Source organism: Leguminivora glycinivorella, chromosome 10 (genome assembly GCF_023078275.1).
Source record: "Leguminivora glycinivorella isolate SPB_JAAS2020 chromosome 10, LegGlyc_1.1, whole genome shotgun sequence".
Classification (NCBI taxonomy): domain Eukaryota; kingdom Metazoa; phylum Arthropoda; class Insecta; order Lepidoptera; family Tortricidae; genus Leguminivora; species Leguminivora glycinivorella.
The window spans coordinates 15,571,059-15,598,445 of record NC_062980.1 but is presented as its reverse complement, the minus strand read 5'-3'; the positions used below and the strand labels follow the sequence as shown (position 1 = coordinate 15,598,445).

Genomic DNA, 27,387 nt, shown 5'->3' with positions numbered 1-27,387 from the left:
TTTTAAATGTTTTATGACAACGATATCGCTTTATTTCATGTCAAAGAGGGCAGAGAGGCGCGCGGCGCGAGCGTCGGTGAAGGGGCTGGTAGGCGTGTCTCTGGGATCGCGGCGGTCGCCCCGCGCTCCCCCCCACCCCCACTCTCGATACATACATCAGCAATAAATAAATATCAACAAGTTACAAAATAGGTTTTCGTAAAAAGATTAGAATACTAAAGTGTATAAAGTTTTTTTTTGTTGTAAATTACAGTTTTCGTTTCACGCTTTTTAACTGCTATGTATAAAAAAATTATGTTAGATTAACAACGAAAATCTGTACAGTCCGTTTTGGTTTGTGGAACGTTTAGAAATCATCGTTAGCCAGGTCGAACCTTGGTGGGAAGGTGCCGAAGCCGTCGAAGGCGGGGCGCGGGCGCTGGGGCTGGAAAAAGAAGAACATATATCAGCATCTAACTCAAAATATTATAAAGAACAAGGAACCATGCCAGACGGATACAAAAGGGGAGGCATTCAAATTTCGAATGGCTTGCATTCAGTAGGCCTGATTGGCAGCTCTGATTGGCTGTTGGACTGAGGTCAGGTAGCGACGACCGTTGCTGTCGCCGTGGGGGTGAGCTGAACTTACATCTCTCCTTGGTTCACTAAACACGCCCTTTTACGGACGCCTGGACGAAAGAACACAATTTAGTTATAGCAGTAGGTGTGAAAATTATAAGCAATAGAATTTTTGACTTGATTCTGACTAAAACGAATATATTTCATCTAGTTTTCTAGTGTTTGAATAGTGCGAGTCAAGAATATGAAAGACAATGGTCTGGTGGTATGAAATTAATGCCTTCCTAGGAGTATTCCCGGAACGAGGCGATGGCTTTTTTTACTATAAAGTGTGAAGTGTTTATAATTTTTAATTTTAAAAAGTGAAACTCACCGCCGGGCTGACTCCTCGCGCAGCGGATCCCGCGCGGCCCTTGCCTCGGAACTTGCTGATGGCCTGCTCGGCCAGGTCCGCTCGCTCCTCGGCCTCCTCAAGCTCCTGCTGCGCCTTGCGGAACTTGGCCAAGTTGAGGGCGGCGATCTCTTCCGCCTCCTCGATCTGCCTCTTGTAGGTCTTGATCTTCTGTTGCAGTTTGTCGACGAGGTCCTGCATGCGTTCGTGGTTCTTGCGGTCCTCCTCGGCCTGGAAGGTGAGCTCCTTGATACGCCTCTCGGACTTGCGCAGGTTCTTCTGTGCGTCGGCGTGCCTCCTCTGTTCGCCGTCAAGCTCGTTCTCGAGCTCCCTGACTCTCTGTTCGAGTTTCTGGATGGCCTTCTTGCCTCCCTTGAGCGCGTTCGCTTCGGCCTCATCCAACCTGACTTGCAGTTCCTTGATCTGTTGTTCGAGGGCCTTGCGGAGTTTCTCCTGGGTCTGGGCGTGCTCCTGCTCTGCGCGGAGCTCGTCGGCGAGGCGGGCGGCGTCAACCATGGCCTTCTTTGCCTTCTCTTCGGAGTTCTTAGCCTCGTTGAGGAGCTCGTCGAGGTCGGCGTGGAGGGTCTGCAGCTCGGACTCGAGCTTCCTCTTGGCGGCGGAGAGGGAGGCACTCTGAGCGGACAGCTCGTTGAGCTGTTCGTGAGCATCGCCCAACTCCTGTTCGGCCTGGCGGCGGGCGCGGTCGGCCTGTTCCAGAAGAGTACGGGACTCTTCCAGTTCGTTCTGGAGGGCGTTGGCGCGGCGCTCGGAGATACCCAGCTGTTCGCGGGCATCGTCGCGGGCGCGCTGCTCCTCCTCGAGGGCGGTCTGCAGGTCCTTGATCTGGGCCTGGTAACGCTTGATGTTCTTCTGGGCCTCGGCGTTAGCTTTGTTGGCGTGGTCGAGGGCGATTTCGAGCTCGTTGATGTCGGCCTCGAGCTTCTTCTTCATGCGCAGGGCCTCAGCCTTGCCCTTAGCCTCGGCTTCGAGGGAAGCCTGCATGGAGTCGAGGGCGCGCTGGTGGTTCTTGCGTGTGTTCTCGAACTCCTCCTCCTTCTCCTGGATGCGGCGGTCGATCTCCTGGCGGACCTGGGACAGCTCGAGCTGAGCGCGCAGGACCTTGTTCTCCTCCTGTTCGAGGGCGGACTCGGCCTCCTCGAGAGCGGCCTGAAGCTCGTCTTTCTCGGCTTCCAGGCGCTTCCTGGCCTTTTCGATCTCGTGAATGTTGCGGCCACCTTCGCCGATCTGGTCGAGCAGGTCCTTGACTTCGTCGGCGAGGTTCTTGTTCTCGCGGCGGACAGCCTCGAGCTGCTCCTGGCCTTCCTCGTAGGCACCCTTGAGACGGAACAGTTCGGTGGAGTAGTTGCGGCATTCCTTCTGGCTGGCGTCGAGTTCAGCGGCGAGGTCGTCGACCTTGAGCTTCCATTCTCCGATGATCTTGTCGAAGGCCTTCTGTTTCTTCTCGGCGGCGTTGGCGATGGCGGTGGCACGGTCGACCTCGAGCTGCAGATCCTCGACCTCGGTGGCGAGGCGCTGCTTGGTCTTCTCGAGGGCAATGACCTTCTGGTTGAGGGACTCAATGGTCTCCTCGGCCTCGGCGAGGCGGGCCTGGAGCTTGCGCTTGGCCTCCTCGAGTTCCTCGGAGCGGGCAACGCCCTCGGACTCGTACTTGGAGCGCCAGATCTGGGCCTCGGCGTTGGCCTTGGAAAGCTGGCGCTGAAGATCAGCCTTGCCTTCGGCTTCCTCCTCGACCTGTTCGCGGATGTTATCCAGGTCGTGCTCGAGGTTGCGGAACTTGCCAAGAAGGGTGGCGCGTTCCTGTGGACAAGAAAACATATCGATTTTAGTTATTATGTCGCTAAACGTTATTACCAATATACTTGCATATCAGTGGATCATGAAAATCTCACCTCGATTTACAAAAACACTAATAGGTACCTATGCACTTTTTATTTAACAATATATTAATACATTTACATATTAATGCAACGGGAAATAGTAGACTGATCAACAACTACTATGAAACAGCCAAACAATATTTGTTTGCGGAAGTTTTAATGGCGACAAATATTTTGCTGCCTGCTGAATATTTAGTATACGTGTTTTTATTGATACTAACCCTGGCCTCCTCGTCGGCGAGCCTCTTGGTGTCCTCCAGCTGAGTGGTGAGCGACACCTTGATCTTCGACAGCTGGGACACCTGGGACTCAGCCTCCTCCAGTTGGCGGAGCAGGTCTGAGTTCTCGATGGACATCTTCTTCTTGGCGGCATCAAGGTCGTTGAGGGTGCGGTTGGCCTCATCAGCCCTGTTCTGGACTTCGTTGAGCTGGTGCTGGAGCTGCTTGGCGATCTTCTCCTGGGCAGCCTGTACGGGAATAAATACTTGTAAGGAAAAGGTTTAAAGCTTAGCTGTCGGGCCCAACCCCAAATTAATGGGTCAGGGCAAATGAGTGATGATGAGTTTTTGGGGCTTTTCACATTATCCCATCCGAATCGGATGTAGGACCGATATCCCTTACATTACAGGCGCCATCTTGGATTTTTTCCATTGTGAAAACGGGCTAAGGTGAAAGTTAAAACTTATACTTGATGCCGATATTTAAGGTGGATCTATGGTTTATCTGGTTGTTAAATCTTTGGGCTGACATTCGTTCAAGGAATTATTTATATAAGTAGTCATGAGTGTCTTAATAAAGTAATACATGAATGATGATGTTAGAAGAAAACTTTTTTCTATCATTTATTGGTTAAGTATTATTTTCTCTATTCAAAAATATTGCTAGGTTTAACACGACTACTTTTTATTCTTGTACAGTAAGATTAGGTGTCTAAATGTTATTTCGTTATTAGTTGGATAAAGGATTTTTATTTCATGTTAACATAGGATATAAAATCAGATCAAAATTATTGAGGATGTTATTTATTAGTTTACATTAGGTATTTCTATTTAAAGTTCTTGTTAAAGCGCTTACAGCTTTTTTGCGATTAGTTTGAAACTATATTAGATATGTTATATTGAGCTTGTGTAAAGTGTCAGGTCCCATGTACACAAATTGTTTAAAAGCTAATTATACAGCTTTTATAACTCTAGGTTGCATTATAATGGCTGTATAAGTATTTATAAAGCTTTTGTGTGACTTGGGGTGCAACTCCATCTATTTGGCGAAAGCGAAGCGAAGTCCTGCCGATGCCAAAACATTTTATACCTTTTCGTTGGACACATGGTCGAGCCCAGCGCGGAGGTCATTGACTTCGCTAAAGTACTGAGAACGTTCCTTCTCAGCCCTGCATGGATTAGAAACATGATTAATATCACCTAGTGGTATGTGTTTGTGTTTGAGTGGGCCGTGGATCTTCCACGTTTGGGGAACATGCGGGGGAACTCGGTAGACATGCCTCGTGGATGACATGTTACCTTCTCACGGGCCACCTGATCGACGGCAGCGCGTGTGTTGTTTAACTCCGAGTAGCAAGACGCGCGGTCGTGCTCTGCCCTGAATTTGCACCACATTTGAGTACAGTTCCAAGTCTCATAGGCTCAATACAAAATCACATTTCCGTTGCTTAAAAGTATTTATAAACATTATGCTAATGTTTACAGGATTTACCACGCAGGAGCGCTATATTTAGAATTGAGTCCCTCTGATTGTTACTATTTTTATTTCGCCAATTGCGCTTCCTTATTTTTACGATATATATCAAGGTTTTTCGATATAAAAATACTTGCACGCACATACATACATACTTAGCTTCCAATAATCTAGAGCAATAAAATCTATAGTGAATTTTATACCACATATACAAAATTGCGCTGGGGGCCTAGCGGTAAGAGCGTGAGACTTTCGATTCGGAGGTCGCGAGTTCGAACCCGGCTCGTACCAATGAGTTTTTCTGAACTTATGTGCAAAATACCATTTGATATTTGCCAGTCGCTTTTCGGTGAAGGAAAACATCGTTAGGAAAACGGACTAATTCCAATAAGGCCTTATTAGTTGTCAAAGCGGACCCCAGGTTCCCATGAGCGCAAGGAGGATGATGATACTTATGAAAATTGCGTTTTTATTGCTCTTATAGAAAAATATATAAGTAGTAAGAATAATACTCACTTGGCCTTGAGCTTGTTGAGCTGGTCGAGCTGCTCACCCATCTCGGCGACGGCATCGTTGTGCTTCTTGCGCAGGTTGGCGAGGGTAGACTCGTGCTGGATGTTGGCCTCCTCCAGGTCGCGGCGGAGCTTGCTGAGCTCAGCCTCGCGCTTCTTGTTGAGCTCGATCTGGGCAGAGGTGGCACCACCGGCCTCCTCGAGGCGCTCGCCGAGCTCCTCGAGTTCACGAGCGAGGTCAGCGCGCTGCTTCTCAGCCTTGGCGCGAGCCTGGCGCTCGGACTCGACTTCCTCCTCGAGCTCCTCGATGCGGGCCTGCAGTTCCTTGATCTGCTTCTGCAGTTTGCTGACAAGGGACTGCTCGTCCTCGAGCTTGGCGGTCAGGGAGGAGATCTCCTTGTCCTTGCGCTGGATGGTCTGCTCCAGCTCCTTCTTGTTGCGCTCGAGGTCGGCAACAGCCTCCTGGGTCAGCTTGAGGTCGCCCTCAACCTTCCTCCTCTGCTTCTCGACATCACCGCGCAGCTTCTTCTCGCGCTCCAGAGAATCCTCCAGCTCGTCGAGGGTCTGCTCGAGCTTCTGTTTGACCTTGTTGAGGTGGTTGACCTTGTCCTCGGCGGCCTGGAGCTCCTCACCGGTCTTCTGGTTAGATTCTCCCTGCATCTTCTTCTCCTTGTTGAGCTTGTTGATGAGCTCATCCTGGTGGGCGATCTCGTCGTTCAAGTTGCGGATCTGGTGGTCCTTGGTGGCCTTGTCCTGCTCGGACTTCTGAACGGACAGCTCGAGATCCTCGACGTCCTTCTTGAGACCGGAGACCTCCTGTTCCAACTTCTTCTTGTTCTGGAACAGCTGGTTGCGGGCATCCTCCTCCTGGGTCAGGCGGTCCTGGGTGTCCTGCGATTACAAAAGCTCGAATCAGTATACATATTCAGTATTCAAGTTTATAAAACTAGGTATCGGAAAAATAAACAATTTGCTTTTAATTGCTTTCGCACTTCCTCTAAACACGTCTGGCTTCTGTCTATCGGCAAATAATAGCAATTAATGGTTTGCAATAAAATCGTGCAACCTGCAGACGCGCAATTTATTTTTAACTCCTCAAGCTGCTTTTCGTGTAAACATAACCGTGTTTATTTAAAGAAATACGCCAGCAAACGAAGCATTACTTTGCAACAGTGTAACGGCTACATATTTGGCTTGTAACGCGATGTCTTCTAAGTAAACTAATGTCTGGTATGTTTGCCCGCCGCAGGAATCTCAGCTAATTAATTAAACTAATTAGGTACATTATTTATTTAGCGCCAGAGTATTCGCGACCCAAATTGCTCATTGCTATTTCAAGATGACACATCATTACCGGGTTAAAAATTATATTAAAAATTTACGATTAATATCCGCTTAGAAGAGCCACATGTTAATAAATCAGAGGATTTAAAGAATGATTCAGCATGCTAATCCGTCATGAAAATTGTGCAAATCGTAGCTGGTAGCAATTTTGAGGTACTTTTGTTAATTTTGTTATGTACGACTATATGGAAATTTCTTTCTCTTTTCACGAGCCACTGTAATAAAAGTAAATTAATTATCACAAAAGTACATGACTTCTCTTATAATTCTTATTATAAAAAAACTATTTCCATGAGGCTTTTTTCCTGTCACAACTATGGTAGATTTAATAATTTATTTCAATAAATTCTATGGTCCGAATTGGTAAATTAATGAAAATGTCATCTCTGCTATGTTATCAATAGCATCACTAATAAATTTAATAACCCATTAACACTTACCCTAAGTTGAGACTCCAGGTCAGCCTTCTGCGCCTGGAGCTTGGCGGCGCGCTCCTGGACCTCAGACAGCGAGCCCTTCTCGCCCTCGAGCGAGCCGAGCAGAGCTGTCTTCTCCTCCAGCAGCTTAGCGTTGAGCGCCTCCAGCTCCTTGCGGAGCTTCTCCTCCTTCTCCAGGGCCTCGATAGCCTTGTTGGCCTTCTCTTCCAGTTTCTGCAATTCAACCACACTTTTATCCACACCATCCCATTCCGAAACGTGTATCGTTGCCATTTTATTTAAATTTTATTGATCATTGATTGGATACGGAATGTCGGTTCGTTCGTTGGGGGAGTTAGCGCGCGCCCGGCCCACCGCTCGACTGACAGGGGCGCTGGAGTTTTCCAGCGGGCGATAGCCGCCCACGCGCATGATTACTTAGCTATAGGTGAGTAGGGGGGATTCCAGAAATGGCCGCGGCAGGTGCGGTGTCACGTAACCGGCAGGTGGGTGCGGCTTAGCTATTTGCGTACTTGATTCACGCCGCTAAATTTGATTATTTATTGGGTCAGAGTGCTCCATCATGTTAATGCGCTGAGTGATGCTTACCGCGAGCTCATCCTCGACGCGGGTGACGTTGAGGAGAGGCTTGACCTTCTGCCACAGCTTCCACCAGGGCCAGGTGCGGAGTTGCAGGTACTTGCGCAAGTTGCGCTGGACAACTTGGAGGGCGACCCTAATGGTACAAATTTTTACTTAGCAAAAGCTTTCTAACAGAATCTATAAATTGATGATAATAATTTTGGATATTTGCAATTATGGTATTTGGATATTTATCCAAATTTATTATTTACTAAAAATGTAGATAATAAAGAAAGAAAAACATTTAAAAATAATGCAGCGGTAGATTAAGAATGCTAAAAATCGGGAAATGATATTCAAAGTGATAATAAAAATTAAAACATTAAACAATGTATTAAAACTGTAGATTATGAATGTTAAACATTTTTTAAATATTTATTTAATATGGAAATATCCATGATAAAATTAAGACATTATTACTTTATTTCAGGTACTGATCCCGCTATCACTAAAGTAACAGTGTAAGTAGGCGATGTGGTTATAGAAGTAAATGTAAGTAATGTAGATACCATACCTCTGTTCCTGCAGCTTCTTGTACTCCTTGCGGGACAGATAACCGCGGATGTAGGCCTGGAGCCAAGACACAATCTTGGAGAGCCTGTCGTCACGCATCTCTTCCATCTGACCCAGGACACCAGCGCGGAAGAACACCTGGATATATTAGCTAAGTCAGAACAAGTCCACGTGCCCGATTTGGACGATTAGTTAAAATTATTTCTAACACATAATTTGTGTAAGACTGATCTCTAAATGATAATATGATAATTATTGTTTTTATGTTAAAAAAAACTTCTAATGTTAGTAAGGAATTTGCATCAGTAATCTAGAAAAAAATTCGGACCTTATTGAAGCAGCATGACATGGAAACATAAATTGACATATAGACAACACGAGGTAAAGACGACACAGACAGTAAAAGAACAAGAGGAGTTAGTATCGGAAAGTGTGTATGTGATGTGTCAGTTACTCATGCACTACGTCTACCTTTGTTTTTCCAAGCCTGAACGACTCCGCGTCCAAACCGGATTGCTCAAGAATTTTCTCGGTGGCTTTCTCTGGCGAGATTGGCTCTTTGATCTGCTTCGGGCACAGAATTTTGTATCTGCGTTTGAGGAGCATACAACAATATAACAATGTGTGTGCGTGTATGTATGTGTACAGGTAGAAAGGAGGATAGGGGGAAATCCAAACAGGAGCCTTGTCACTTGGGCCCTTTGAAGCGGTTTTAAGAGTCTACTGGACAAATTACTGTGCCAATTGTAAATGGTGGTCGTAATTTGCCTGTAGAATGGATAATTTGCAATTGGCTTTCTCACAGCTAACTACGCAACCGAATGAACATGCCTTGGTGTGACCGAGACGGTACGATTCGACATCCAAGCCTGTGGCGTCCAGGATGACTTGGGCGATCTTCTTAGGATCGGATTCCTTGTCCACAGCTTGAGGGGCCAGGATCTTGTAGCTACATTATCAAAATATATCCACACAATGAGGGAGAGTCACAATAAATATTTTTAAAACAATGTAAACGTGCTAGGTATATAAGGGGAGGGTACAAGAAAATGTGGGGCATAATGTAAACCTTGATATGTTAATCACATTGCATACGATTCGGGGTATGAACTGCAATTCAGATTAACAACATATATACCAGGATCCTTATATGTTATAGTGACCTAATTCATAACAATGGATCGACAAAAAGGGTTCAAAAGTAACTCTATTCTTTAGAGTTTGACCATTTCTACTTCTTCATGCTAAAACCATTCTGGGCCCCATTATAATTCTTGCCTTGGTGTGACCGATACGATAGCTCTCGGGGTCGAGTTCGACAGACTCCAGACACTTCCTAGCTGCTTCTTTAGGATCTTTTTCGTTGGTCATGATGGCTGGCGCCAGAATCATGTAACTGTTTTTCGAACATTCATAATTTCATAAATATAGTCTTTCAAAATACTCTGCATGTGACACGTCATTAAAATAATTTGTTGTACTTAATATAAAACATCTTATTAATAATCTATGATTATTTCAACAGGTGTTACTCATAGCTATAAACTATGTGAATTCGACTGATGACGTCAGTAAGTCAGCCGTATTACCGGAATAGTTGCTCCAGAAAATTCCAGCGCTAAAAAGATGTTTTGACTAACCACATATAAAATAACCCTCGATAATCAAAACAGAGACATAAAATACTGAAGTTATATGTAGTTGTAATTTAAATTCTTGAGTTATTTTTGAAGTTGGGATCTTACCGGAGCTTGAAGTCGGGGTAGACCATCCTGTTGGGGAAACCTTTACGGCAAATACGGATGCCTTCCAACACACCGTTACAGGTCAGCTGGTGCATGACAAGGTGAGAGTCGATGAGACCTGACGGGAAGACACACCCATAACATATACATATACATTTTTTACGTTATTGTCGAACGAAATCACAGAAACGCTTAATAAATTAAAGATTTTGCAGTTTTCCTTACAGTAAATAGTGAGTGGAAACAGAAAAGTCTCAATAGACTTTGTTTACGACAGAACGAAATTATATATTTATTAAAAAAGGCAAATAAGAGAAAAGTGATATTGGTTACTTTACTAAAAGAAATACATAATGTAAAGAAGAAGTGTTACTCACCAGGCTGTTTCAACTCGTTGGGGATGATACAACGTACGAAGTGAGGCTGGGTGGACCTCAGAGTCGTCATCAGGTTGTTAAGTTGTTCCTGTATGGATTAACAAAATTAGTATGCAAGAAATATGGTATTTCAATTTAAAAAATCAGTATTTTTCATATTATATTTAACTAAATCCAAACCAATTGATTATTTACCCAGAACATTTCCTAGTTTTGTCTAAAGGAGATGTCTGCAAACAACATAAAAAGCGGCACTCAATGAGACATGAATATAGGTAAGGTAATGGCGCCTATTAACGTGGTACTTAAGGAAGATTTCAAAAGATACCAAAAAATTAAGGGTATCAAAGCTCATTAACGACCACAAATATTTTTTTTATGGAAGAGTATTTATTGAACTATTAGTTTTGAAGAGTTTTAGGATTATTTTAGTTTATTATATGTCATAAAATGATTATTGAAGCCAACATACCTAAATTTTCTATTACCGTGGTAATGAACAGGCTGCAGTTCTATTAACGCGAATTGAGATTTCATTACCGAGGGTATGAATGACAGTGTTTTTCTTCCATCGGTAAATGGAAACCCATCTCAAAATTCGGAGCTTAATACCGACGGTTGAATATACAAATTATGACAAATACATATACCTATACTTTCCTCCTTTATGCATACCCACAGAAGACTCAGTTTCACCTAAGAAATCTGTACTTACGGTACACTAAATGTCATATTTTGATACAAGACTAATATGTCGCTCGGTAATAGATACTTCTATAGGAACCCATTACCGACCCAAACAAATATTGCATGGATCGGTAATAGATTCTTATATATTCTATTACCGAGGGTTATCTGATCGTACCATCGGTAATAGGCATAAATTGGAGTATTATAAAATCTAATTCCGACCCATAAAAACAAAGTCATACAGATGTATTTTCATTACAAATCAAAATAAAATATTGCAACCTTATATTAAAACCAAGTTTACATAACTGGTTAGTAAGCATCAGACTTTATGTCAATGTTTAAAAAAAAATACAAATTAACGGTTTTCATAGAAACTACGAAATCAGTCATGAAGTTTTTGCTAAAAATTAAGGTTTTGTTGAATAATTTTCATACCGCGTAAATAGTTCTTTGATAGCGTGAATAGATCAAGATTGAAACAACTATAAGACATTATATAACTGATCACATATACTTAAAATAAAGCAAAAAGAACTAATATCACTACTTTAACTATTACTGTGGTATACCACAGTAATAGAATCTACTCACGAAATGGCGCCTTTCACCGCTGTTTTTTAATTTCCACTTTAAACACATTTCCAGGCTAAACAATACGTAAAAAGTACTCAGAAGTCATGTAGAAAACTATAAACAATAATTTGAAATGCATAACTTTCACCTGTTTGCCATAATTATTACGTAAACTACTAAATGAGATTGGAGTTCACTTAGGTTTAGCGTCACACGTCAGTATGACACAACCTCTTCTCGCGGCCCCGTGGCAAAAACTGTCAAATAGCGAGCGTCTTATTTCATTCACACTCTCTATCGCCTATATGTGCGTTAGTCAACTAAACAGGCTTCCTTTGTGTGAGTAACTTTTTTTAAGAAATTGGTCGGTTTGCCTATAAAATGCGTATTTGCAAATGCGGCGGTAATGGACGTCGATTTCGATACCCGCGTTAATAGCCGCCGTTACCTTATGACAAGGTAATGTGTAAGCGTGAATGGCCGACCCTCATTACCACTGAATATGAAAGACTTAGGGCCGGTTGCATCAAACCGTCTGTCACCGTTAAAGCGTTCTTTATTTTTTTATTGTATGGGAAGTTCCGTAGACATCTGCTGCGTGACGATGATGTGTCTGTCAAACGTAGTTGATGCAACTGGCTCTAAGAGGAGTAGATTCAGTAGTAACAAGGATTAATCTTAAGCATGAGAGACGATACACTGAAGCTACGCCGTAGCCATTGAAGCAAATTCCTTTCAATGAATATAAGTTTACCCTGTAGAGCGATGATACAGTCTGGAAAGCAGAACCCTTGGCACGCTTGCCTCCAGCGCCTTAAGTTAAAAAGTGACATGAGAAATAAACATAAAAGTGTAATAGTAAATATATCCCTAATGATGTAAATATATTAATTACAAATGATGGTGTATAATTTTTAAGAAAAAAAAACCGCCTTCCTTTGGGGTTCTGGTGATAAATACTTTCAAATGTTGGATTATGTTATCAATTCGTCTGTATATTTTTTAATGTTTGTTATTCGATATCTCCGTCATTTCTGAACCAATTTTGAAATTTGGATGATTCTGAAGTACTTACAGATGAGAATGATTATCAGAACGGAACTCTAACCAGGGACGGCTCACTCTTCATCAACAGTTCCACTGCACCAAATGTCACTGTTCTGGACGTAAGTGCATGCTGTTCTTATAAAAATACCAAAGTCACTATAAGTGTGCCGTTCAGATTTGAGGAGTTCCATTCTGACCATCATCAGGAGTTCCACTGCACCAAATATCACTGTTCCGTACGTAAATGCATGCTGTTCCTTTATAAAAACATAAAAATCACCATATGTATGCCTTTCAGATTTGAGGAGTTCCCTCGATTTCTCCAGGATCCCAGCACCAGAACTGGGTTCTGAGAAAAATGGGACCAATCTGTATGCATATACATTCAATCAAAAAAAAATTTTCAAAATCAGTCCAGTAACGACGGAGATATCGAGGAACAAACATAAAAAAAAAAAAAAAAACAGACGAATTGAGAACCCCTTCCCTTGAGATTTGGAAGGCGGTTAAAAATGAAATAATCCAAGATCACCGAAGTATTGAAGTGATTTTGGTAAGTGACATTTGGGCTGTGGTGTGTGATGGTAATATGTTCACAGAAGGTATGTGTACAGCTCATGGTACCTGGTCACCTGTTTGGAGATCAAAATTCTTCTAGGGGCTTAACAGAATAAGAATTAAAGATTATCATTTAATATTTTTAACTGTATTCATATGAGATGAAAGTGATTGATACGTACCCTTGCCGCCACCGGCATCAGCGCCACCGGACTGACCAGGATGGTCAGCGAAGATCTCAACCAGCAATTTGTTGACTCCCTTCTTGAACTGGTCTACGACAGTGTCGTTAAGGGGATCCTTGTTCTTCTCAAGCCAGCCAGTGATGTTGTAACCGACCTGTTCAAGAAGAAATATAAGTTAGTGTCTTAGTGAAGGCATACCATGTAGAATAAAAATCATTCTTTTAAATTTAAATTTGGAAAATTACAGGTATGAGACTTGAAATAACGACCTCTGGCTCAATATTTTAAGTCTAGTGGCATCGATTGCAGACATTTCAGACAGACTTGTCAAAGAGTTAACTCATTCCTTTGTTCGTACTGAGGGTCGCACGGTGTATAGAAAAGAATAAAAAAATTATAAGGTTCATCAAACATCTAACTTTTGAAGGATTCTCTATCTTAACTAGCTTAAATGAAAGAGCTGTTTATAAGGTAAAAGCGCCAGTGCTCGACAGTGTACTAGTGAACGCTATTTTCATTTTAAGTCACCTTTAAGGGTCCTACAAATTATCTGTTCGCTAGGCGATATTGGCATGACAGGCCAGTAACCAAATACCGTATCAACGAAGCCTTTTTGATTCTCTAGGAGGATGGAAGATAATTCTTTCTGTTGGAGAAATAAAAGTTAATAAATTGATTAAAAATACTTACATTGCCGGCATAATGGCCAATAGCGAAGTGGGCGGCCTGGCAACCGGGCTTGGGGGGCTTGGGCTTCAGGAACGGAGGTGACTTGCCCAAGTGATTGTTGTTCAACTTCTCAACGAAGGTCTGATCGGTGGCTTTCGGGAACATAGACTCTTCCTCAAGGATGGAGAGGATACCCATGGGCTGGAAACGGACCGGTAGCGTTAGAACACGAAGTTACGGGCGCTGCCTTCTGGAAATGCTACTGTGCAAAATGTACTATACAACTAAAATTGTGTCATCAGTTAGAAAATTTTAAAAACATAACTATGTTGGTGTTATTGATAAAGATTTTTTATCGCTATTGAAGAATTACATATCAAATGAGGAATTACTGAGGCAAATAATTAACATAAAATATTTTATTGTAAGTCTGAAGAGAAAGATGTTTTAATTTAAATAAGTACTACTTTACTTTAAAAGGGGGTTCTTATTCTAGTGTGTATATTTGTTAAGCGTTATCGAATAAGCTAAGCAGCATGCATTATTAATAGTGTGCTCTGTTCAATAGTGTGTGTAATTTTATTAGCTATATATTTTTAGGTATATTGCTTATAATTAGCGTATTGCAACGTTCACATAATTTCTTATTTCCATTTTTATTAAATCTTCACTGTTAAAAAATTACTATTTAGGTATTACTGGTGCAGTTAAGATTACTGATTAGCTAAGTATAATATACGCAACATAACTGATTAGATTTTATTATACTTAGTGTTGCAAGTGTCCTATCGGCAGTGTGAGCACAAACTGTGATAAGTATATCAAGATGGTCAATATAATATTAATATCCCATAACACAGCTAAGTTTGTTAGAGATTTATATAGTATTATAGAATATTTTGATCATTTGATACAATTAAACAGCATGTACAGTTTCGCAAGGATACTAATTTACGTTTTAAATGCTTTTAGCCTCAAGAGATGAAAAGGATCGCGTGTGTGCAAAGCATTTGTTTATACCGCGGAGCAAGGGATCAGCCAGCCATGTACTTGCGGGAGATGTTCTCAGCCCCAAGCGTCGTCTAATCGCGCCTATCTTAAGATACTTATACTCTTTTCTAATACCTTTTCTATCAATTCTATAGTCGCTTGAAGGTCCATACCAAAATCTATGAAGGTCCATTGGATTCCTTCACGTTCATACTCCTCTTGCTCTAACACGAACATGAAATGGTTAAAGTATTGTTGTAATTTTTCGTTCGTAAAATTAACGCATAGCTGATTAAACCCGTTCATCTGGATCGTGACACATGGAAAAAATAATCGTAACTGTTAAACAACTAGACTTCATTGTGTGGAAACGATGGCCGTTGGTGTGAGAAAATATTAAAATTGTAAGAACACGTATAACACAGAACACATATAACACAATACATTGCATTGGTGAGTAGCTCGAATGAAGTAACAAATGAAATTAAATTGAAAGTAAAAACAGGTTACTTCTTTCGAACACCCTGTGGCGTGAGGCAAGCTCTTGTTGTTGCGTTTCCGCCAACTACCTTTTCAATAAGGTCAATGCACATTTGGAGGTCCATGCCAAAGTCAATGAAAGTCCACTCGATGCCTTCGCGCTGGTATTCTTCTTGTTCCAGCACGAACATGTGATGGTTAAAGAACTGCTGCAGTTTCTCGTTGGTGAAATTAATGCAGAGTTGCTCAAAACCATTGAACTGCAGGGAAATAAGTAATGTGGAAAGTTAAGTCAAGGGTTAGGTTTGGATTTACTACGGATCACATTCCGCAGCTGTTGGGTTTAGTCCCTACTAATGAAGCCCTGCCAGAGACTGGAGGGTCTGTTCGATATTTGATTGAAGTTTGAAAAATCCCCGTCTTGAGTTCCAGCGTCGACGGGATGATCGACCACCACCAACTATTACCTTCTCGATCAGATCGATACAAGCGAGCAAGTCCATGCCAAAATCGATGAACGCCCAGTTGATGCCCTCCTTCTTGTACTCTTCTTGCTCAAGTACGAACATGTGGTGGTTAAAGAACTGCTGCAGCTTCTCATTGGTGAAGTTAATGCAGAGTTGCTCGAAACCGTTGTACTTTTATGAACAATAGGAAACCCAGGTAAATCGACAATTATGGTTAACAAAATCTATGCTATCTCGTTATCACGGAGATCTGTTAGTAGGGCACAGAGTAAACTAAAGTCTATAAGCTATACTCTAAACACATGGAACTGCCTTCAACCGAGCGTGCGTTACACTCAGTATACCTTTTCAATAAGGTCAATGCACGCCAATAAGTCCATTCCGAAATCAATGAACTCCCAGTGGATGCCTTCTCTGGTGTACTCTTCTTGTTCCAACACAAACATGTGATGGTTGAAGAATTGTTGGAGTTTCTCGTTTGTGAAGTTAATGCAGAGTTGCTCAAAACCATTGTACTAGGAAATCAAATGGATATTAACATAGAGAAATTTTGAAAAAAACATTACTACTCTACAGTAACTAAAATATAGTCTAATTAACTTAATACTATTTTCTAATTCTATTATTATTTTATTGACCACAATAAAGTGTTAATACTTCAGTAGTAACACTTAATTGCAGATATTAGAATCGATTTTGTGAAATTTACTTAATATAAGAGGCTACATTCTGACTTTCACTCGAAAGCAACAAATGTGCCTAAGTCTTGCCGGCGATACTCACGTCGAAGATTTCAAAACCGGCAATATCCAGTACACCAATGAAGTGCTGCCTCTTCTGCTTGGTGTCAAGAGTCTCGTTACACTTCTTGACGAGCCACTTGAAGAGACGATCGAAGACACCCTTGCAGAGGGCACCGACGGAGTTGGTGACCTGGTCCTTGTTACGGCCCTGGGTGACGAACTCGTTGCCGACCTTGATGCGGGGCTTAAGCAAGTTCTTGTACAAGTCCTGGCAGTCAACACCAAGGAGCTTGGCAACGCGTTCACCTTCCTGAAATTAGAAAGTTATCTGTTAGTTTTTCTCTTTAGTTTTTACGATTGCATCTTTAAGCATTGTTCTTCTGTTGTTTTACATAGGGAAACCTCTCGAGTAGGGCAACATGTTATGGCTACTTTAGATTTGTATGAAAGTGTGTTTAACTCGCCTCCATGCCATCAGCCTCAGCCTGCTCCTCGCGACCCCTCTGCTTGAACTTCATGCCACCCATGTGCATGACAGCGGCGGTGATCTTGTATACGTTGTCCTTCTCCTCTTGGGTGAAACCAAGGATGTCGAAAGCTTGCTATAATACCAAAACATATGTCAATAACGAGCTTAAAGAAAATGTCAGTAAGGCCTTGAATATACTAAATACAGCAAGACTATTGTTACTCAGTGGGTTTTAAAGTTTACTATTTGAACGAAACAAAAATGGGAGACAAAAATATCAGATCTGACTTTATAAGGTTTAAGACAAATATGAAAATTTATATTAAAATGCTGGGATGATAGAAAAATACTCAAAGGCCTTAGAGAAAACAAGACAACAAATAATTAATTGTTAGCAAAATGTAAAATAAAAAGGCGGTTATTATGTTAAGCGGGGCAACGCGTATAGGTCCATTTTGGTTTCGGTGCACAGGAATCTAAACTCTGAGGTGTACTAAATTTAGACCCCCCAATCCAAAATTATAGGGTACTAAAATCTATCTATAATCCCAGGTCAATTCTTTTGGCTGTGATTATATTATCTAAACTACTTATATTTCTGGTTGTCTATTTTACCATTATAGTAACGACAATGGTATTGGGTAACACATAGGGTAAAATTTCCGGTGGGTCTCTCAAACTGCTGCTATTCGCAGACAACTTACGTCGGTCAATTGACATTCCTCGCCGTCATCCATATTGGGGATGGTAATCTTACCCTGGGAGACGTTATAGTAATCGTAGATGTCGTTGGACAAGAAACACATAGCTGTTGGTCAAACAATATTGAACAATTTAATACAATCACCCTTTTAGCCAAAACGGTGGAACATCCTAAACTTATCGTCGTCGTGTATTTTGTTATCGTGTCGGGTAACCTGTTGGGGGTGAAGGGGAACCAAACTCTGTGCAAAAAGCCCTTTTTGGGAACAATGCGGGGGGCGAGCATGTGCGTGTCAGAGATTGCTCAATGTCCAGTGCACGAATAACTCTGAAGCGTCCGTCAGCTCACTTACGACCGTCAGCAACAGCTCCTCACTATCGTTGACGCCAGGTATTCGAGTTTGTCCTTGACTTATGAGGGGATAGTCCGAGATGCGGTTGCTTAGCATCGTCATCTCTGTGAACATCAAGCCAAGATCTGACACACACATACGCGACGCTAGTAGCGCCGTAAGCAAAGCGACAAGCGACAGAAACAGCAGAAGAAATGAAGTGAAGAAGATAGAATGAAATGAGCCAGTTTTGTCGTGTTCTGGACTCACGTCAGTAAGCCTCATTTCCTCGCCGTCATCGACGCCAGGAATGACAGTCTTGCCTTGCGCGACGATGTGGTAGTCATTGATGTCGTTCGACAAAACGCACTTCTCTATAAAGGGACACCAATCACAGTCATATTGGTAATTGGTGCGCTTATAAACTGAACTAGGGTGAATTTCAACATACTCGAAATTTGAATAATTTTGGTGGATTTTTTTAGTTTTGTAATTTTTTGTTGAAATTATGTACTGATGTTACATAACTAATTATTACCAATGTTATGTATCAATGACCTTTCATTATAATAAGTAGTTTTAGAGAAATCACGATTTCAATGACATGGTCGCCACCAAAATTGGTCTACCCACAAAAATAAAAAATAAAATCAAAAATAAAGCCTTTTATTCATTTTTCTATTATTTTAACTTTTAGTGCTCAGTTATAAGTGTCAAATTGTATAATAATATTGACTTATGTCAGCTTAAAATATACTTAATGTAATAAAGAATGAAGTTATGGCAAGTTTTTTTTATAGCTGCGGATTTACTGGATTTACCATAGCCATAATCCGCTAAAAACAGGCTCTGGACGTTACACCAAAATTAGAATTTCGATGGAAAATTATTTTTAAATAAATATACATAAAACTTGTAACAATTTGCAATGTTGCCGAAGGTGAAGAAGAAGGAAGGTAGGATTGGTTTTCATAAAAAAATAAAAACCCGGAAACAATTAGCCCACACAATGATTATCAGCTCCGCCACAAAAAAATCAAGCTGAGAAATTCACCCACTAAGACATGCCAATCAACGCCCTTAATGTTCTTGGAAGCGGACACACACTTATTAAGCTAACAATCACACCAGTCAACGGGTGCGACGGTCCGATAGCCCAAGTCACCTCGAAAGAGCAATCGAATGTAAAACAAAACTCGGGAAAGCCTCCCATATTGTTGGGGGCCTAGACTTACGTCAGTCAACAAACATTCCTCTCCATCATCTAAATTGGGAATGGTAGTTTTTCCTTGCGAAACGATGTGATAATCATATACGTCGTTTGACAGCATACACATCGCTAAATGTCATAAACACACACGTTAATTACCAATTTAGTGCATCACGGCTGTCCCAGATCAAAACCTAGCAAGGGACATTTTTGTCAAAATACGTTTTTTTAATAAATCAGCCTCAAATGTTGAGCTGCGTCTAATGCAAAAACACCTGTATTTCTATCTCAATTAGAATCAAAGTTACGAAACCCTCTAATCCTAGCAAGTGCATATCTTACATGGAAAAAATATATTCAAAATCCTAGTAAGTAACATTTTCAAGTCCAAAAACCTAGTAAATGCATGCCATACTAAGTTTCTGAGTTTGTAAACGGAACATACTAGGTTTTTGAATATGGAATTGTCCCATACCAGGTTTTAAATTTTAAAAATTTAAATAAAACATAGCAAGTCAGTAATGAGTGAAGTTTGAATTCTAACGGTCGCCGTTCCCGCGCCCCCCGCCCGCGGTTGTTCCGTTCGGGATCCGAATTATAGGGAACGAGTTTCAACTTGAAGTTTGTAGTTTGTCGTACTTTGCGCTGCTGCGCGGACGCAAGATGAATAAAAGTGATCGATGGAGACGAATTTTAGCAGCTGCTTTTAAAAAGCTTACTTATTTAATATTGAGTGTGGCGATGGCGTGGCCTACAAATCGATCGCAAAAGTGCTTGTGGTGCTGAATTGTGTTTTTTATCTGTAATGTTTAACTGGGGCTTGGATCGAGGTATTAACATTCGGAATGCTTTTTAACATTATTTTTGCGATCTATTTTAAGTAGGTACCTACTTATATATACTTGATGACGCGAGCAACTTAAATAGTGCTATCAATTATGCATTTCCAATCTACCTAAAGCAATAACTGCCAGTAGGTACCTAGTGCCTGTAACAGGTTGTTGATGTGCAGTATAGGGTGTATCTTAACGTACATATATAGGTATGAAACTATCGTGTTAACAAAAGACACTCTAGTTGCAAAATTAGTGCCCTTAATGCCAGAAACAAGGCGTGATTTTTGGTGTCGATTGCCAAATATTATAAGGTGATCAGACATCACTTCTTAAGTTGAAGTTAGTGCGGTGAAGCTGCGGGAAATAACTAATAGTCAGTAATTTCAAAATCATTTTAATCCCCTAGATGGCAATTAAATTGCAATTCATTTGGAAGCACTGGTGGCCTAGCGGTAAGAAAGTGCGACTTTCGATCCGGAGGTCGCGGGTTCGAACCCGGCTTTTCTGAACTTATGTGCGAAACGTCATTTGATATTTGCTAGTCGCTCTTCGGTGAAGGAAAACAACGTGAGGAAACCGGACTAATTCCAATAAGGCCTAGTTACCCTTCGGGTTGGAAGGTAAGATGGCAGCCGCTTTCGTAAAAACTGGTGCCTACGCCAAATCTTGCGATTAGTTGTCAAAGCGGACCCCAGGCTCTCATGAGCCGTGGCAAATGCCGATATAACGCGAAAATGAACCATTTTAAATACTTAGTAAGACCACTTGCTAGGTTTTTGTTTTGCAATTGACAAAACATTACTATTATTTTTTTGTAATCAGTTGGCACATAAAAGTTCTAAAAAGACACATACATATAATTTTAACAGTTTGTCTTGTAAAGCAAGTTATACTTCTCTATATAAAACAAAGTCTTGTGAGAAAAAGGTCTTTGGTACTATTTTTTTTTAACAAAATCTTTATTTGCCTCTCCTGTAAAATTTCGGTTTTTTTTTTTAAATATATATAATATATTAATAATAATATTACAGGACATTCTTACACAGATTGACTGATTGATTGATTGAATGCACTTACTAGGCTTTGATCTGGGACAGCCGATTATTATTCAGTGTAAGGATATTGTCTGAGTGTTTGGGGTGTGTACATAAGTGTGGGCGTCAAATATAATTTAAATATCAAAAGAAAATGAAGTCAAAAAGAGCGTTGTAATCTAAATGATTTCCTAAGAATTCATATTATATTCAAAAATATTCTAAGTAATAAATAAATAAATAACCTACATAAAAAAAAACCTTGAACACGTGATGAACCAGAAGACTCGCGAATGACACTTTGATCATCGAGCTAATAATTAATGATAAAGTAATTTCATGAGATAATAAACAAAATTAATTCAAAATAACCTTCACCTTATTGCTTGCGCTTACTTTTATGTGTGTAGGTGGACACATTCATTATTTTTCCTTCATATTCTATCACATGTCCAACGTGATACACAATTATTATACATGACGTCCCATTGGACTTTATCTCAAATATTTTTATTGTTCTTATTTTATCAATTATTTTATGATTTACTGATTAATAACTTGAATGTGATGTTTATATGTTTATACGTACGCTTCAGTCCTTCAACGGAGCCAGACATCATCTGGTAGAAGATGTGGTAAGAACGCTCAAGAGCTTGCTGGGAGATGACACGGGCCTTCTCGAGCAGGTCTGGAGAAAATCGAAACTTAAGAATCAATTCTTAAAAGCACTAATGATATCCATGGCGCAAATGTAGAAGAACTTACAGGTCTCGATATCAGCACCAGCCAGTTTTCCAGAGGGGCCGAAGTGGATACGGATGAATTTACCCTGGAGAAAGAGGAAAACGAGTTCATTAACTTAACTGATATTACCAATCTAATTTTCAAGTTATCAGAATCCTGTCATTTAGAACGACGACGGCGACATTTTAATAGAGAACAAGACAATATGAGATTAAGCACACGTAAGTGTTTATGATAGAAACGAGTTACATATAGAAATCAGCCATGATAGTAATTTTCATAAAGTTTTTTTTTTTTCAATTTACTTTAAAAGTAAATATAACTTTTAATATTCTTTGTTTTCTTTGTTTCAATAGCTTATTGAATTTGAACTCTATCATTTATTTTAAATATTATAGGCATCTTATTAAAATATAATGATTGATAATGCAAATACTTACGAAACGGGAAGAGTTGTCGTTACGGACGGTCTTGGCGTTACCGAAGGCTTCAAGCACAGGGTTAGTCTGGACGACCTGGTCTTCCAGAGAGCCCTTCTTCTCCTGGTTGGGGTCCTTCTTCTGGGAGGCACCGACGGTGGCGAAGTACGCAATTACCTTCTTCGTGTTCTCAGTCTTTCCGGCACCAGACTCACCGCTGAGGATTGTAAGGATTTTGATTAGTGCAAGGTTCCGCTAAGATTCATGTGCATAATCAGTGACAAAGCAGATGAAGTAAGGTAGCAAAAATCCTTTACATTTTGATATAAACAAACAATTGAGATTTTTTTGTTTCTCGTTATACTGATTTGAAGCAAGCCAGAAGTTTTTTGTCTTCTCTCTGGTTTAGAATTTGAATTCGGCCTTTTTATGTACAAATTTCTTCTCCATCAATTTATTCTTTTTGACGTTTACTTAAGTAAACGGAAAGATAACTCAAATGTGTAATAACTTTGTGAAACCTGTTTCAGAAATTTTCAAGTTTCTACTTACGTAATCAACATAGATTGATTTTCGTGGTTGGTCAACATGTTGACGTAAGCGCCGTCGGAAATGGCGAAGATGTGGGGGGGCACTTCCGAGCGGCGCTTGCCACGGTACAGGCGGGCGCATCGGGTCGTGTACACGGGGAATCTCTTGTAGGGGTTGATAGCCACGCAGAAGAGACCAGAGTACGTCTAGAGGAACATAATCATACACTTTGTAAAGAGGCTGATGGTGAGAGTGATGAAAAACATGAAATAGGTTAACACTTTTTTTGCGTGGACATTACTGATATAGATCGAGATGATGCTTCTAAGCGCAAATCAAACTGATAACCGGGGACTTACAACTAATCATTCACACTTGGATGGTCATCGCAAGTGTGAACACATTAAATTGACCCTGGTCTGAAGTTTGACATACGGAAAGCGTAATTTTTGATTATAAATTTTAACGGCCAAAAAGTTAGATCAAAACAAAGTCACGAAGGTCAATTTTGATAAAATTTTGTAAGTGTAATGAATCTCCGCACAATTCTGATTTTGTCAACTAATTACGTACGTACGTCGATTATTACTGTCGTTTTAATATGATTTGTGAACAGGGGAAAAGGTATAAACGATGACTCACGTTAAACCGGGCTAGATCCGGGCCGAAACTTTCAGCGCTTAATTTTCTGTGAAGGTCACTGATGATTAGGTGATTGTCGTGATCTTTCCAAAGAAAACAATGCGCCGCAAGCTTCAGTTTCGAACCGGTGTGGTCTAACGTGATGTGAGTCATTCATATTTCTTACGTAATTTGTTGACAATATTCAGATCAAAAACAAATTAAATAAAGACACACTAACACGGAGACAGTACTGTATCGATACTTTGAGTCTCCGCGTATAAAATAGTAGAAACATCAAAAATCTCTTAATTTTCTCTGCCAACTCTGATAATTACTCTTTAATATTGTATATTGACATGTCAATACAGACACACAATCTACGAGTTTTTTGATATTTCTTAGATAAAACACAAAGAAAACAATCTGAAATAAGAATTCTGTAAAACTGCAAGGGGTATTGTATCGATACCTTTCTCGCAAAATCTTAGGCACTAAAAGAAATCAGTAGACTAAGAAAACGGTGAGACACCCGATACAAGAAACACACAATCCTCCAGACGCCGGTATCGCTGGATAAACTTCGACTTGTCCTCTGTAAAAGGGTTCAAGTTCGAACGGGGTTTTTAGGAAGGAATAGAGGAACATAGACACATTTACCTCTTATGCCGGTTTGAAAATGATAACGATTTATGATCCAATCAAGGTCATCTCACATTTGCAAATAACGCGTAAAATATAAAAAATATATAGAAAAAAGGAGCAAACACATGTCCATTCACCTGGTGACATATTTTTTTGCGCGCGCTCTATTAAGAACATCTGGCTTACAGTCTGCATAGCTTAAGCGCGACCGAAATAACAAGGCACCAAAATAGCCCACGTTGATATCCAACGCACTATTTATATACAAATTGAGCCATCAGTCCAAAATGAATTGCGCCTCATGGGCAGCTATTGATCTTTGGCTTGGTAGCTCTCCAATAATATCATCGACATTTAGAAGGCTATTAAAATAAGATCGCAATGATGGATAGTGTTGAAAGTTAAACAAATTTAGTAATTGATACAGTTCCAAATTTTTACTACTATCATTGCATCTAGTAATCAATAGTAATAATATGGCAATCAGCTAAGTGCATGGATTGAATGAACACGTGTTTCCAATTAATTACTGAGTTTAAGGCAAAGTGTCTACAGAACTGGACAAGGATTCGGCATGCACACTGCAAGACTCCAACTCCAGCCGGCGTGGCTCCTAACTTACGTAGATAAGCTTATGGTAATATCTCTGCTTCAAGTTATACAAAACCGAAGCGTCGTTGAGGTATGTCAAGTTGGACATGTCCTCGCATTTTTCGTACTTGGGCGGGTTGACCTGGCCTACAAGATCCTTCTTGAAGTCTTTTGTCTGCGGGAAAGATGGTCATATTAGTAAGGTAATAATGAAAAGGCGCCATGGGCGCCTACTTACATAGATCAGTTTCGCATAGTATCGCTGCCGCAGGTTATGCAGCACGGCAGCGTCGTTAAGGTATGTCAGGTCTGCCATATCTTCGACTTTTTCAAATTTCGGTGGATTCACTTGTGAGAGGAGTTCCTTTTTTAATGTCTTTTCCTGCTCATTTAAGATCAGTTTAATATATTTGTAATATTAACAACAATATCGAAATGCTATAAATTAAAACAATAGAAAAGATGATATTAGGATTAAAAATTTAATGTCTAAATTGAATATATTGAAAATCATTCAGTTAATTCCTAAAATTGGAGTTACTATAAATCTATTAGAGAACCTAACAGGATTGTAATTCTCAAAGACAGTGCGACTAAAAGTTCAATATTGCTGATACATTCAGGTTTCTGGTACCTATTCCAACTTCAAAACTACTTCTTATATGTTCTCAATAACAATGAAATAGATTTTCATAAATAGTGATAGCTTATCAGAATTTAAGTGTTCATAGTAAAAACTGCATATATTACCTCGCCACCAGGCAGGCTGACGGTCACCAGGTCGCCCTTGGTAGCCTTGATCTCGCCCTGGAGGAAACCCTCCTTCTCGTCCGGAACCCAGCATGCCTTCTTGCCGTCGTAGGGCTTGCTCTGGTCGATGCGCTTCTGTTCCAGAGACACGAACAGGTACGGGGTTGGATCGGGGTCCTCACCCTCCTGTACGATTGGCTTCGGCATGTTCGGAGGGTTAACGAGACTTCTGGGCTAGTCGAGACACGAGAGCAGCCCTGAGCCTTCCTGTAAACACAGCTGATGTTTAACGAAGCCCGTACGGAGCTTAGCGGAGCCCGAGAGGGGTTTAGCGGAACTGGCGCGTGCGTCTATTTGTGGCTGAAATCCGAGTAGCGCGCATGGAACGGTGCCAAAGCTCAGGTTTGCGTAATACCGATTTTTTATGCTTATCCCGAAACGTTACGTCACGCGGAATGCGCTGGAGCGACGCCAGCCGATTATCAGAACGGTTATTGTCTTTTATGGTGCTGCTGGTTGATGGGTCAATTGGATTTAGATCGTCATAACTGGCCCGATCAGATGCATTTGTTTCATTACTTATATTTTAATCTAATATACAAACTTCATTTATTATCTTTCCTTTTAATATTCAACATCAAATTTACTTGCAACTTTAAGATCTAACTGTTCAAATGTAACGTCTTCAATGGATTCCAATTGAACTGAACGATTGTTCCGAAACCAAGCACTGCAATCTATCCTTGAACCATACACAATCCAGCACTTTCACCACAATCCTGATAAACAGCTGACGCGTCACTTTCGGTTTCGTTATGCACTCGGATTCTTGATGCACTTCACAGACGCACGTGCCACGTGCGCGCGTACTCACGTTGGAAGCCGTTCTGACCGGCGGCGGGGCGCTCCGTTGCTTTTTATACCAGGAATACGACACCACCGCGCCCGATCTCCCCATTTTAGGCGGATGCCTGGCCCGGCCGCTACACTTTCAGCCGATCTTAGCTTTCATTCGGGCGGCAGCGCGAGCGCACGCAGCGCGCTTTTCAATTTTCCATGTATTTCAGATTTATGCAGATCAATGATGCCGGTAGCATTCCAGGAAAAACTGTTCCAGTTGCAGTTGCATGATTGTTCATAAGTTATAATAATAATAAAATGTAATAAATACTTAATGTATGTGTAAGTAATGTTCAAAAACATTTTTCAGTCATTGAAGTCCCTGGTTTCAAAATTCGTTATTTTACTAAGCTCGAGTAATTTATTGATTGTATAAAATTCGGAACAGACGAGCCAGTTATAATTCATAATTTACAACCATAAACAAAACGTCTGGGTGATGTTTTTGATATGGTATTTATAAATAGTGGAATGTGGTTACAGGTGGATTGATTTTCTGGACGTTAAATACACACATCGATGGAGTATAGGCCAGTTTAAATCGGCAATAAAATGCGCTTAGACTTTGATTGGCTGTAAAACGTCGAAATAGCTCTTTTGAATGTTCACGAGCTCTTGTAATCAACTAATTCGCCTTTGATATGTAAATAAAAACTGAAGAAGTGCATGTTAAGGGTGTTGGAAGTTGCTTTGATGGCAAGCCTAGTGGTTTCTTTTTTGGGTCAGGCTAGGTCAGGCCTGTTATACTTATTTTATCGAGATGAAGGTCGTACATTGCACTTTTTTGTACTTTATTGATGACTTTATATTTCCTGTGAGTACTTTTACCTTATTTATTAAGTTCCATTTGTTCGCTGGTCTTATCCATGACCCTGACTGACGTAAGCCACATTACCCCATTCGGGTAGCTTAAGATTCGGGCAGCTCCCGGTCTATCCTGCTTGGTCTTATTTCAAGTAAAAACATACCAACAACAGATCTATTCACTTGACGATTTTTGAGCGTTTCAGCAACTTTTATATCTTCTGTTGTGGTGCGTTTTGTTTCGCTGTGATAAGAACTACAATAAAATTAATGTTCTTATAAACGCCAGGAAAGGGATAAGATTTT

At 40.7% G+C, this 27,387-nt stretch overlaps 1 protein-coding gene across 17 annotated transcripts; it reads right to left on the bottom strand.

Moving 5' to 3' along the window:
* On the bottom strand, positions 1-25,674 carry LOC125230479 (myosin heavy chain, muscle). Of its 17 annotated transcripts, XM_048135636.1 has the most exons (25): positions 25,378-25,674; positions 24,866-25,009; positions 22,792-22,976; positions 22,261-22,456; positions 21,842-21,905; positions 21,666-21,764; positions 19,232-19,335; positions 16,958-17,095; positions 16,534-16,803; positions 15,373-15,543; positions 13,835-14,014; positions 13,142-13,298; positions 12,109-12,167; positions 10,089-10,176; positions 9,712-9,829; positions 8,438-8,555; positions 7,968-8,104; positions 7,421-7,547; positions 6,836-7,045; positions 5,056-5,942; positions 4,156-4,234; positions 3,069-3,314; positions 932-2,767; positions 629-668; positions 1-424 (listed from the first exon to the last, which is right to left on the bottom strand). In XM_048135636.1, the coding sequence occupies exons 1-24, from the start codon at positions 25,582-25,584 to the stop codon at positions 645-647; spliced, it is 5,844 nt and encodes a 1,947-aa protein (XP_047991593.1). In that variant the 5' UTR covers positions 25,585-25,674; the 3' UTR covers positions 1-424; positions 629-644. The 17 variants fall into 17 exon arrangements, with proteins under 17 accessions (XP_047991593.1, XP_047991581.1, XP_047991594.1 ...); XM_048135624.1 differs by lacking the exons at positions 629-668; positions 8,438-8,555; positions 15,373-15,543 and adding exons at positions 8,798-8,915; positions 15,751-15,921; XM_048135637.1 differs by lacking the exons at positions 629-668; positions 15,373-15,543 and adding an exon at positions 15,751-15,921.
* Positions 25,675-27,387: the final 1,713 nt, after the last annotated feature.